The sequence below is a fragment of the Magnolia sinica genome, chromosome 17, assembly GCF_029962835.1.
Source record: "Magnolia sinica isolate HGM2019 chromosome 17, MsV1, whole genome shotgun sequence".
Classification (NCBI taxonomy): domain Eukaryota; kingdom Viridiplantae; phylum Streptophyta; class Magnoliopsida; order Magnoliales; family Magnoliaceae; genus Magnolia; species Magnolia sinica.
Window position 1 is genome coordinate 50,958,878 of NC_080589.1, and position 13,578 is coordinate 50,972,455.

Here is a 13,578-nt window from a genome sequence, read left to right on the forward strand (position 1 = left end):
GGTCCACTTGATCGTTAGATATGTCTTATTTTTCGTCTCAGGCCTTACGACTAGCTTACAAAATGGATAGATGGTTTGGATATAATGTATACCTCATGATGGGATCCAACTTGTTGTCGTCAAGACACCAGCTATATATGGGCATTGAGTCAAGTCGGATCGAATTGGGTCCAACTCGACTCGGTCCGAAATTTACATGGCCTGACCTGAACTCGATCCGATTCGGGACTGAGTCCAGGTTATCTGATCTGATCTGATCCGGACCACTGCTGGCCTGATCCGATCCGAGTCCGTCTTGGTTAGGGAAACCGAGTTGGATTAGATTGGGTATGGTTTGGAATGGTCCTGATTTTATTTTTTATTTTTGAAATTTTTTAAATAAAAATGGTGAGTCATCGCTCCAAAATAGTTCAAAATACAGGCTAAAATTACATATATATATATATATATATATATATATAAATGAAACCTACATACCTACATACCTACCTGATGAATGGAGATGATGAGTGGGCCGGGCTGTTGAGTGGCCGGATCAAGATGGCCGGGTGCGGCGCTCGTTTGAGTAGAGACAGATGAAAGTAGTCGGATCGAGATGGCCGGTGATGATAGAGAGCTGTTCGGAGAGAGAGAGAGAGAGAGAGAGAGAGAGAGAGAGAGAGAGAGAGAGATGAGGGAGAGACTGAGAGATGGAGTTGGGGTTCGACCATTTGAGTGCGGGTGCTATTGGGTAGGGTGAAAAGTAAAAGAGATAAAATAAAAACTATATATATAGTTAGGGTAAAAAGAGTGTATACACACACACACACACACACACACACACACACACACACACACACACTTAATAATAGATCTGGATTGGATCGGATCCATTCAGTTGGGATCGATCCGGATTGACCATTCAGTTCGGATCGGTTCGGATTGACTACGATCTGAACTCGATCCGATGAATGGTCAGATCTAACTGATCCTACTAGAACCGCATCGATTCAGGCCTTCGATTTGGTTCGGATCGGATCCGCCGGATTAGGTCAGTTTGTGCTTAGCTTTAGCTATATAGCTGTGTGTGGTACATCAACCAATCAGCTTCCTCAAATTGGGAAGCCGATTGTATAATGAGTAATTCACTACGCTTGGCGTACTGAGAAAACTCTGTGAGGTCCACTATGATTTATGTATTTTATCCATTCCGTCCATACATTTTATTAGATAATTTTAGGGATTGAGCCCTAAAATGAAACATATACAAGATTCAAATGGACCACACCATAGAAAACAATTGAATTGAATTTCTACCATTGAAAATCTATCGGGGCCACCGAAGTTTTGAATCAAGGCTTACATTTGTGTTTTCCCTTCATCCATGTCCGTATGATCTTATGAACAGCTTGGATGGTAAATAAACATCACTATGGGGCCTAACAAGGTTTCAACAGTGGAAATAATTATCCCCACCGTTTCTTGTGGTATTATCCACTTGATCTTTGGATATGATTCAATTTCGGGCTCAACTCCTTAAATTAGATGCAAAAAACGGATGAACGGTGTGGATAAACCACCTATATTTAAGGTGGGCCTAACTGAGTTGACTCAGTACGATAAGAGCTTACTGAGTAACTCAGTACGCAATCCGATTTCCCCGGAGGGGTGTGGGTTGGAAACAGATTGGCTACTCCCCCTGCCACCTGCCGATGGCTGATGGTCGGTGCTCCGTGGGGCCCACCATGATGTATGTGTTTCATCCATGCCGTCCATCTATTTTTTTAAAATCATTTTATTATATGAGACCAAAAATTAGGTATATAAAAATCTCAACTGTACCACATTATAGGAAATAGTGTTGAATGAGCATCGACCATTAAAAACTTTTTGGGGGCATAAAAGTTTTGGATCAAGCTAATCTTTCTTTTTTCCCTCATCTGGTTCTGTATGACCTAATCAACGGATTGGATGTCAAATAAACAGTACAGTGGTCCTTAGGAGGATTTTAATGGTGGATTTCCAATTACTATTGTTTTCCTGTGGTGTGGGCCACTTTCGATTTATATTCCTCTCAATTTTCTTATTAAAAGATAAATGATTGGTAAAAATGGATGAACAGAATGGATGAAACACATACATCATGGTGGGGCCCACGGAGCACCGACCAACAGCCACCGGGCTGGTGGCTGGGGGAGTAGCCAATCTGTTTCTGTGGGTGTTGCGCCAATAACTCCATCATTTGATGTCAGATTTGGCCAATAACTCTTCGATCGTCCATCCATTTTTCGAGCTCATTTCATGGCATGCAACAAAAAATTAGGAGGATTCAAAACTCAAGTGTGTCGCGCATGAGAGGAAACAATGGGTTTTCAGTGAGCGCGGTTGGCCATGAAAGTATTGTATCAGCCTAAATTTACCGTGTTTTTACTTCATCCAAGTGGGAATAACCTTATAAGCATTTTGGATGACATATAAACATCAAGGTGGAGCCCAAAAATGTTCCAACGGTACGAATTTCTTTCCCCAATTTTCCATGTCGTGAGATCCACTCGAGTTTTTAATTCTCCTGATTTTTAGTCGTATGTCATTAAATGAGATCGTAAAAGGGATGGATGGAGTGGATTTCTAACAAACATAGCAGTGGGTCCCACCCACCTTCCTTGCGCACGAACTTCCTGCAAATGGCTTTGCAGGAAATCCGCGTCCGTGGGTTGCCTGGTCTACCCTCCACTACCAATCTTGTTGGTGTGTCAACGTCACCAAGCTTTATGGTCCCGGCCCACTTGGAGACATGTGTTATATCCACACCATCCATCCATTTTTTGAAATCATTTGAGGGCATGGGCCTAAAAATGAGGAAGATCCAAGGCTCAAGTGGACTGCACTGCAGAATAGAATGGAAACAATGACACCCACAGTTGAAATCATACTAGGGCCCACAAAAATGTTTATTAGGGTAGCACACTAAGAAATTACCCAGGTAACACCTAATCCGGTCCATGGTGCGAGTAAGGGAGTTGGCCGGCTCAGGTGGGTCCCACCATGACATGTTTATGAAGTCTACTCCCACCACCTAGTCCCTGGCCTAGTTTTAGGCCCAAACATAAAAACGAGCCCCATCCATGATTTCATTGAGTCATACCAATTGAAACGAATGAAAGGGGACGCCACCCTTGATTTATTTATTTTTACGAGGAAAACCCTACGATGTGGATGAAATCCACTTGGACCATTATATTAATTTCTTATCCCACTTTAGACTTAGGCCCAAAACATCATATATATTATTCTTTGATTCAGATGCCCCACCCAAAGAAAGCAGCTGGTAAAGAGATATCCAATGTTGATTCCTTGTAATAAAATCCACTCAGACCCTTAGATGCCACAACAAAATTTAGGCCTCACCACAAAAAATCATGCCCATTAGTATTTCATCACTATATTTAGGCCTCACCAGTATTGCTTAATTCAGAGCCCTTTCGATATCCCAAAAGTAGGTCACGATCACCTGGTGAACCTAGCGGATTTGAGAAATATATTTGAGTGGTGCTCATCCAATACGGCCGGCCTCCTGCTGTCATGAGAAGCCGGTTATGTTGGGGAGCGGATTAGGTGTTACCCTTACCATGTGGGGCCCACCTTGATGAATGTGTAGTATATCCACAATGCCCATCCATTTCGGACGCGGATTGCGTACAACCCGCCCGTCCCTAGCTCCGAAAGGGCAGTGGTGTGGGTGGGCCCACCAGGATGTATCTGTACATCCACGCCGTCTATCCCTTTTCTCAGATTATTTTAAGGCTTGAACATGATATTGCATTAAATGCAAGAGTCATCTGTGGTGTGGTCTATTTGACTGTTGGATCTGTTTCATTTTTGTTTCAATGCCTTAAAATAATCTGAGAAAAGGGATAGATGGCTTAGATGTACAAATACATCACGGTGGGCCTGCCCACAGAACTGCCCGTTCGGAGCTAGGGATCGGGCTGGGGTAGTACGCAGTCCGCGTCCCCCAGCTATATAGCTGGTGTGTGGTACACCAGCCAATCCGCTTCCGGGGACCAATTCTGACACGAGCTACATCGCATTGCTCTTTTCGTCCTTCTTCATCGTGCTATGTGGATACTCACATGCGTGCAACAGGCAATCCGCTTCCGTCTGAATCGCATGCGCGCATGTGTACGAGATTTATTTTATTTTATTTTATTTATTTAAAATAGCATCAACCTTCTGCTATAAATACCCATCCATCGTAAATTGGCAGCATACCAAAAGCAACAGCAACCATGGCCATACACAAATCTTTCCCCTTTGCTTTTCTCCTCTTTTTGCTACCCTTTCTTTCTTTCCAAGCAATATCATTTGCAACAGCATCACCATCGTCCACACTCTTAGAAGTAGAGGCTCTCATGAAATGGAAAGCCAGCCTCTCAGCAGCACAAGCTCTCCATTCATGGTCTCTTCCTTCTGCTAATTCCACCACCAACATAATCTCTCCATGCAACTGGACTGGGATCTCATGCAACATCCTTGGAAGTGTAACAAGGATAAGCCTACCCAGTGTAGGTTTGGAAGGTAAGCTCGATAACTTGAGTTTCCCGTCATTTCCAAACCTCCTTCATCTTGATCTCAGCGACAACACACTCATGGGAACCATTCCAGCCCATCTTGAACCTCTTTACAAACTCACGTCCCTGAATCTGTCTGCAAATGAAATAATTGGATCAATACCTCTGCAAATAGGGAATCTTGTGAATTTGAATGAGCTTGACTTGTCCATTAACCATCTAGATGGTTCCATCCCTTCCACTTTAGGAAATCTGACAAAGCTTTCCATCTTGTACCTGGACCAAAATCAAATCTCTGGCTCCATTCCTTCACAAATCGGGAATCTACAAGCTCTGGTTGAGTTGACATTGTTCCAAAATAATCTGACTGGTCGGATCCCTCCTGCTTTGGGTAATTTGCCCATGCTCAGAATTTTGTATTCATCCAGGAATCAAATTTCAGGCACAATCCCTGGAGAGTTAGGGAATCTCAAGAATTTGGTCAAGTTGACGTTGTACCAAAATAATCTGAGTGGTCAGATCCCTCCTGCTTTGGGTAATTTGAGTAACCTTACAATTTTGTATCTCTACGACAACCAAGTTTTTGGTTCAATTCCACCTGAAGTAGGGAATCTTGTTAATCTCAAAGAGCTTGACATGTCCACTAACCTTCTAACAGGTTCTATCCCTTCCACTTTAGGAAACTTGTCCATGCTCACTGTTCTTCAGCTGTTTGAAAATCAATTCTCTGGTTCAATTCCACCAGAAATAGGGAATCTGGTTAATCTCAAGGAGCTTGACATGTCCATTAACCTTCTAACAGGTTCTATCCCTTCCACTTTAGGGAACTTGTCCATGCTCACTCTTCTTCATCTGTTTGAAAATCAATTCTCTGGTTCTATTCCACCTGAAGTAGGGAATTTAATGAATCTCAAGGAAATTGACATGTCCATTAACCCTCTAACAGGTTCTATCTCTCCTACTTTTGGAAAGTTGACCAAGCTTACTTTGTTGTCCCTTGTTGACTGTCAATTATCTGGTTCGTTACCTCAAGAAATGACAAACATGACAGATCTTTCTCGGCTCTACTTGGATGGCAACAACTTCTCTGGCCATTTACCTCATTTATGCCATGGTGGATCTCTTAAAGCCTTCACTGCTTTCAACAACCATTTCACCGGTGAGATCCCAAGAACCTTCAGAAATTGCACTAGCTTAATGAGAGTGCGACTCAATGGAAACCAACTTGCAGCAAATGTATCGGAAGCCTTTGGTGTATACCCTCACCTCATATTCATGGATGTCAGTGACAACATGTTGTTTGGTGAACTCTCACCACATTGGGGAGAATGCCAAAACTTAACAAAGCTTCAACTCTCCGGGAACAATATCACTGGTAGAATTCCTCCTGAGATTGGGCAGTTGGGGCAGCTAAGAGTGCTTGATCTTTCTTCAAACCATTTAGTAGGAGAGATTCCAAAGGAATTTGGGAGGCTGACTTTTTTGTTCAACTTGACTTTAAATAATAACCAGCTTTCTAATCAGTTACCACAAGAGATTGGAAACCTATCCAATTTGGAGATTCTGGATTTGTCAATGAATCACTTAAGGGGTCCAATACCACCTCAATTAGGGGATTGCTCCAAACTCCATTTTCTGAAATTGAGTGAAAATGTTTTGAATGGAAGCATTCCTTTTCAGATTGGTAACCTAGTATACCTACAGGGCTTACTAGATCTAAGTCATAACTCCCTCGATGGAAAGATACCTCCACAGCTCGCGAAATTGGTTAGTCTGGAAAATTTAAACCTCTCTCACAACATGTTGTCAGGTTCCATTCCGCCTTCTTTTGATGGGATGGTCAGCTTACAATCCATTGATTTTTCATACAATGTTTTGGAAGGTCCCCTTCCTAGCAGCAAAGCCTTTAAGAAGGCTCCAGTAGATGCATTCATAAAAAACAAAGGCTTATGTGGTGAAGTGCAAGGTTTGCGACCTTGCAGTGCCTCTTCAATAAGTCATGGTGATGCAAGGAAACGCCACAAAGTTGTGATCCTCGTTATTCTTCTCTTCTCAATATTGTTTCTTTTATTTGCAATCGTCGGCATAATTTCTTCCATTTATTATCAACGAAGAAGAAGAATAGAGAAAGGGGTTCTTGAAAGGAGCAGAGGAAATACATTTTCAATATGGAATTATAATGGGATTTCCACATTTGAAGACATTGTGGAAGCAGCAGAGGGTTTTGATGACAAATACTGCATTGGAACTGGAGGGTATGGGAAAGTTTACAAAGCAAATTTACCAACAGGTCAGGTAATAGCTGTGAAGAAACTTCACCCACTCGAAGGTGGGAATCAATCTGATCAAAGAAGTTTTAGGAATGAGATTAAAGCATTAACGGAAATCCGTCATCGCAACATTGTGAAGCTTTATGGCTTCTGCTCCCATGCTCGATGCTCATTTCTAATCTATGAGTACATGGAAAGGGGAAGCTTGGCAAGCATCCTAAGTGACAACAAAGGAGCTGTACAGTTGGATTGGATTGTAAGGGTGAAAGTTATCAAAGGTGTGGCCCATGCTTTGTCTTACATGCACCATGATTGTACCTTGCCAATTGTCCATCGAGACCTATCAAGCAACAATGTTCTATTGAATTCAGAACTTGAGGCTAGTGTCTCTGACTTTGGAACTGCACGATTGTTGATACCTGATTCCTCAAATTGGACTACACTCGCAGGAACGTACGGATACATCGCTCCAGGTTAGTTGCTAAGTACATTCTCCACACTTTAATAGTTTTATTAGTAATTGTGGCATTTATTTTTCTTAAGCTTTTCTATCTTTTGTTGGCACTTACATATTTTGAAGCTTGTGCATATGTTACCATACTGTTGCTGAATGTGGCAATCCGCGGCAACTAGAATATGAGAAAAATTGTATCTGAAAATGCTCTCTTTTCCCACTAAGATTCTCTAATTGGACAGTTAAAACAGGCCTTACAAAGAAACATGTTATCTCGTAAAAAAATTACTTATCCCTTTTCAAACAAACTCAATGATTATAACCTACAATATTTCATGCTAACAATGAACTATGCTGTGGATGCCACAATCATGCTTGTCTCAAATTCAAAGCATAGGTAAGTCGCATGATTGGAAAAGGTCCACCATTTTCACCATCTCATTTTAAGCCATGGGCCCAAAATCAAGCAGTTATGATGCACAATTAGGTCACACAATAGAAAGAAGTGGCCACTAGCTTACCATCATTGAAACTATCGATAGTCAATTTATTTATTTATTATGGTTTTAGTCCATTCAAATTGTTAAAATGACATTTCCAACTATTCAAAAGGTCATTCACAATGGGTTGAATGTAACCACTTGATTTTGTCCATAATCTAAAATTTCTATGGCACTTGACAATTTGAAAGGTTTGCATTCAATATGCACTTTTACATGCCGTGTGGCCCACTTGAGCTTTTGATTCGGATCATTTTTGGCCCAAGCCGTAAAATCATATGAGGGAAATGGTGGACGGCTTGGATTTTTCTTAAACAAAATGTTGGTCTCCATGATCACCATGACCATCTCCCGTTGAAATCAGTGTGGGGTCAGATATGTGACAAGACATCAGTTGTTATCAAATCTTGGCAGGACTCACTTTCGTGATTCTTGTGATAAATTCGACCCCCTACTTGTTTGGCCATTTAATTTTAGGTGTGGGCCCAAAATTAAGGTTGATCCAATGTACAGGTGGGTCTCACAACAGCAAAATGTTGGACATTGGCCTTTAACAATCCACTCTTTTTGGCTTTGTGACTCACTTGAGCACTTGATCTCCCTCAACTTTAGGCCACTAAGCAAAAAAAACATGGCCAAACTTGTATACGGCATAGATTTCTCTTCAATATCATGAAGTCGTGAGATGTGACCCGAGGCGACAATGGTTGTCACTTTCCATTGAATTTCGGTGGAGCACACTTTCGTGATGCTTGTTGCCATCCAAACCGTCCACCACTTTCCCACCTTATATTAGGGTGTAAGCCCAAAATCCAGGTGGATCAAATGTACAGGTGAGTCCCATGTAAGAAAAAGTATTTGGTAGCTTACCATCATTGAAACTATCAGTGGTACATTTCATATTTTTTAGGCCATACAAACCGTTGAAATGGCATTCCCAACTATTTTAAAGGTTATTCCTAGTGGGTTGAACCTAACTATTGGACTTTGTCCCTGATCCAAAATTTTTGTTGCTCCATGACTGTTTGAAGAATCTTCAATTTAATATGCACTTTTACCTGACCTGTGGTCCCCCCGGAGATTCGGATCTGGATCATTTAATTTTTAGCCTTGCCTTAAATTCATGAAGGAAATGGTGGATAGCTAGGATATATATCAAAGAACAAAGTGGACCTTATGATCACAACAATTATCTCCCAATGAAACTAACGTGGAGTGAGAGATGTGATAGGGCATTAATTGTTATCAAATCTTGGTGAGGCCCACTTTTATGATGTTTGTGACAAATCCAACTCATTCACTAGTTTGGCCATCTAATTTTAAGGTACGGGCTCAAAATTGAGTCTGATTGAACCCATGTGTGGGTCTCAAAACAAGAAAATGTTGCAAATGGCCTTTAATGGTCAACTTTTTGTTGGTTTTTGGCCCACTCGACGTCATCTTTTTGGTCTGCTATATAAAATCACATAGTCAAACTTGTGAATGGAGTGGATTCTCTCAAACATCATGAAAACCATCTGCAGCAAGACTCACGAGGAAGTCAGTGTGATAGTGACACGGGGCATCAGTTGATCATAAACAGTTTTCCCCCAAAGACACAGGGCTCGGATGAAAAAAAACAACAAACATTTTAAAAGGAGTATCTAATATGTGATTGTATTAAACGATATCAACGGTAAAATGACTATGGTGCAAAAGATAGGCATTTTTATTTTTTGGAAAAATAAAAAATAAATTTAAGCAAGATCTTTTTTACAATAACCAAGAGGGTAGACAACATTATGTCAAAACTTCTGAAAATCATGAACCATCCATAGAGCTAATACAACCGTGCAATTGAAGATAACATAAGAATGGTTTTTCCATTGCAGTGCTTGAGGTCCTTCATTGTTACATTATGCATGGTGGAGATAATGTGGCCTCATGGTAAAACTAACCTATAATTCACATTTTCTCAACTAACTTAACCACATCTTATCATCTGTTAAATCTGTGGTGTTGACCTTTTTTTAGCTGTCCACCACTAATTGGATGGATAGAAACCTCTAATAAGTGTAATTTTTAAATTTTGGGATATGTTCAAGATGTTCTGGATTAATTTACAGGCATAACAAATTTAGATGGATGATTTATCTCTATTTATGAAATGATTAAAAAAAAAAGTCTATTGCTTCACGTCCGGAGAAGTAAATGTGAATGATATAGCAGGAAATGTGGTATCCTACAATGCTTTGCAAAGATGCAAGAGAATAGTTGGGTTTTCTCTGTTGTACAAGGGTTTCACAGATTTACAATCCTAGTCATCAATGTGATGACTGACACACTAAATGCCCCACACAACAAAAGTTCTAAGATTGGAAAATCCTAGCCATTGAATTTACAGGCTTTCTCTGTTGAATATGCACAATTGCTTAGCTTCCTTTTTTTTTTTTCCCTTGATCGTCTATTTGCTAGCCACCAAAATGATTAGCATTTCCAATTAGGATAATTATTAATGCACGAGCCATCCAAATAGGGGCCTAGAAGTGGTTTGGATATTAGAACTATGGGTCCCACCATTACATACTTAAAACCTCATAGGGATATCATAGAAACTCTTTGGTGAAACATGTTTATCGCTTGTGTCTTTGCTTCCCATATTTTTAGAGAGAGAGAGAGAGAGAGAGAGAGAGAGAGAGAGAGAGAGAGAGATTTGGTTTGTGGGTCCAGAATATTGATATAAGTAATTATGCTAAATCCATTTTAATATTGTCAAACAATTCACATATCACCCATGCTGTTGAAATGTGTAGCTGCAATGATGCCTATATGCGCACCATTACAGTCTGGTTCATACATGCCAACTTCTCATGCATTTGGGACTATGATTATACTAGTCCTCTTATCAGGCAGGCAACCACCACGTGAAAACAATAGACAGTTCCGAGGAGGAAAAAAAAAAAAAAAAAAAAACCAATAGTACGCGCTTAATGTATATATGTGGCATGCCTGGTGAGTTGACCATCCCGACTTTCCTAGGAAGATCATCCGAAAGCCATGCCCATCTTATTCACCTCCCAAATCTTCCAAACACATCTTTGTAGAGATGCCTTAGGGTTACCAAGCACAAAAACCTACAAGATATGAAACCTAACTCGAGAAACCCAGGAGAGTTTTGATATATGATTACGAGTTTAGTTATTCCTCCTTAACAAAGAGAAAAGAACATGACTAGCAATATTCTTTCTTGTAGAGCTTGCATATACAATGAGGGTGACTGAAAAATGTGACGTATATAGCTTTGGCGTTGTGGCACTTGAAGTGATGATGGGAAATCATCCTGGGGAGCTCATCTCCTCTTTGTCATCATCAAGCAGACAAGATACACTTTAGACAGACTGAAATATACCTTGTATAGCTAGCATACCTTATATAATTGGTTTTCCATAGGTAGATGATTCTGATTTTATTTCTTTCCTTGTATAGATCTGTAATCTCTATATATTCAACCTTTTGGGTTGTCTCAAATACACAAAAGCTTTCGAGCTTCTCTCGGTTTACATGGTATCGGAGCTTACTGATTCAAATCCGGCACCACCTGTCAAATCCGACCACCCCTGCGTCGTCCGGCCACCTCTGCGTCGTTCGATCATCCCTCTGCTCGTCCAGCGCCATCTGCTGCTCGTCCGACCCCCTGTTGAAGATTCGACCACCCCTGCGTCGTCCAGACCGCCCTCTGTTGAAGATCCGACCACCCTGCGTCGTCAGGCCGTCCTGTTGAAGATCAGGCCACCCCTGCACGTCCGGCCGTCCCTGTTGAAGATCCGAGGCCACCTGCGTCGTCAGCCCACTCGTCAGGCCACCTCTGCTCGTCCGGCGTCGCCGGTCACTCGTTCTCTTGAGTTCCGGCAACCTCATCCAGATCTGTTGCTCCCATCCAGATCTGTTGTTATTCTGCTGCGTCGCCGGATCTACATTTTTCAGATCCAGAATCGGCTACCCGTTGCCATCCGAGGTCTATTGTTGTTCTTTGTTCCTATTCCGCTAAGATCCGGAGGTCCTATTCTTTCTTTGTTGCCATCCAGATCTGCTACTGTTCATTGGGTATCTCCTGCTGTACGGTACATCTAAAACATTCTTCTGCTGCAACTTTTTGCGTGCTTTACATTAATTCTGATCAATGGACAATAACTCTTCACATATAGAGGCCCCACGGTGTAGTTTTGATGGTACCAACTATTCGCTATGGGCCATCCATTTTCAGAACTTCCTCAAGGGTCGTGGTTTGTGGGGACTAATTGATGGATCTGTTACTATTCTCACTTCCACAGATGCCGATAAATTGGCTGATTGGGAAATGAACAATGGACGGATTATTACCTGGATTCTCGATTCGGTCGATCGGTCCATTGTTGTTGGCCTCACACCTCATTGCACGGCTAAGGCAATGTGGGAGCATCTTCAGACAATTTATCAACAAAGTAATGTGGCCCGGTCATATCGTCTGGAACAGGATCTCGTTAACCTTACTCAGGGTGACGACAGTATTCAATCATTTTATTCTAAAATTGTCACAATTTGGACTGAGATGGCCTTGATGGATCCAATATTTCCTAATGACTTTAGGATTTTCCAAACTATGCGCGAGAGTGCGCAAGTTCGCCAATTTCTTATGAAACTGCGTCCGGAATTCGAGCATTGTCGAGCTGCTCTCTTGAACCGTAGCCCTACTCCTTCATTGAATTCGGTTATTAATGATCTATTGGCTGAGGAACAACGACTGAAAGTTCTATCACTTCCTTCCTCGACTCCGGGATCATCTGATATGGTGCTTGCTGTGTCCACCACTACACCAACACGTGGCTCCTCTCCTTTAACCTGTCGCGGCTGCAACAAGGTGGGTCATGTTGTCGCTCAATGCAAAGAATGGTGCGCTTATTGTCGACGAACTGGTCATGGTATTCAAGACTGCCGTACACGTGCATATGCATCTTCTTCCGTCCGTGGACGTGGTGGTCGTGGTCGTGGCCGTGGTCGTGCTCTTTCTGCTACTGCTGCCACTATTTCTTCCGAGCCGACTGTTAGTGATTCTACATCTACTGTTTCTGCTGAAGGTCTTTCATCTCCGTTGACTCCTGCGATGCTCCAGCAAATCGTTCAGGCCCTTTCTGCGGCCGGTATGTCAGGTATATCCCCATCTTCTACATGGTTCTTCGATTCGGGTGCTTCCAATCATATGACCGGTGCTGTATCCCATCTTCGTGACATTCGTCCCTACACCGGCAATCAGGCTATTTCTACTGCGGATGGCACTAGACTACCTATTCAGTCTGTTGGATCATTGACTTTCTCTCCTTCTGCTCATCGCCAGTTCACCCTTCGTGATGTGTTTCATGTCCCTAACCTCTCCTCCAATTTAATTTCAGTTGGTCAACTCACATCAAATAACTGCTTAGTCATATTTCTTCCCAACTGTTGTTTTGTGCAGGATCTGGTGACGGGGAAGGTACTTGGGAGGGGTAGGCGGCATGGTCGTCTGTACGTGCTGGATTTTGATCCATCTGTCACTCCGGCTCGTTGTTTCTTTTCTCCTTCTTCATCAGATATTTCTTCGGCAAATAAATTGTGGAAACTATGACACTTTCGCCTGGGTCATCCACATTCCGATCGGTTACTTCAGTTAATTTCGTCTGGCATGTTAGGGAATATTTCTCTTAATAAAAATGATTTGGATTATTCTTGTTCTTCCTGTTGTCTTTCAAAAAGTAAGTGTATTCCTTTTTCTCTAAGTACTACAAAATCATCTTCTATATTTGAACTTGTGC

The 13,578-nt window shown here is 41.8% G+C and overlaps 1 protein-coding gene across 1 annotated transcript; it reads left to right on the forward strand.

The window, feature by feature from the left end:
* Positions 1-4,266: 4,266 nt before the first annotated feature.
* LOC131230507 (MDIS1-interacting receptor like kinase 2-like) lies at positions 4,267-11,146 on the forward strand. The gene is made up of 3 exons (XM_058226421.1): positions 4,267-4,920; positions 5,497-7,293; positions 11,007-11,146. The coding sequence occupies exons 1-3, from the start codon at positions 4,269-4,271 to the stop codon at positions 11,144-11,146; spliced, it is 2,589 nt and encodes an 862-aa protein (XP_058082404.1). The 5' UTR covers positions 4,267-4,268.
* Positions 11,147-13,578: the final 2,432 nt, after the last annotated feature.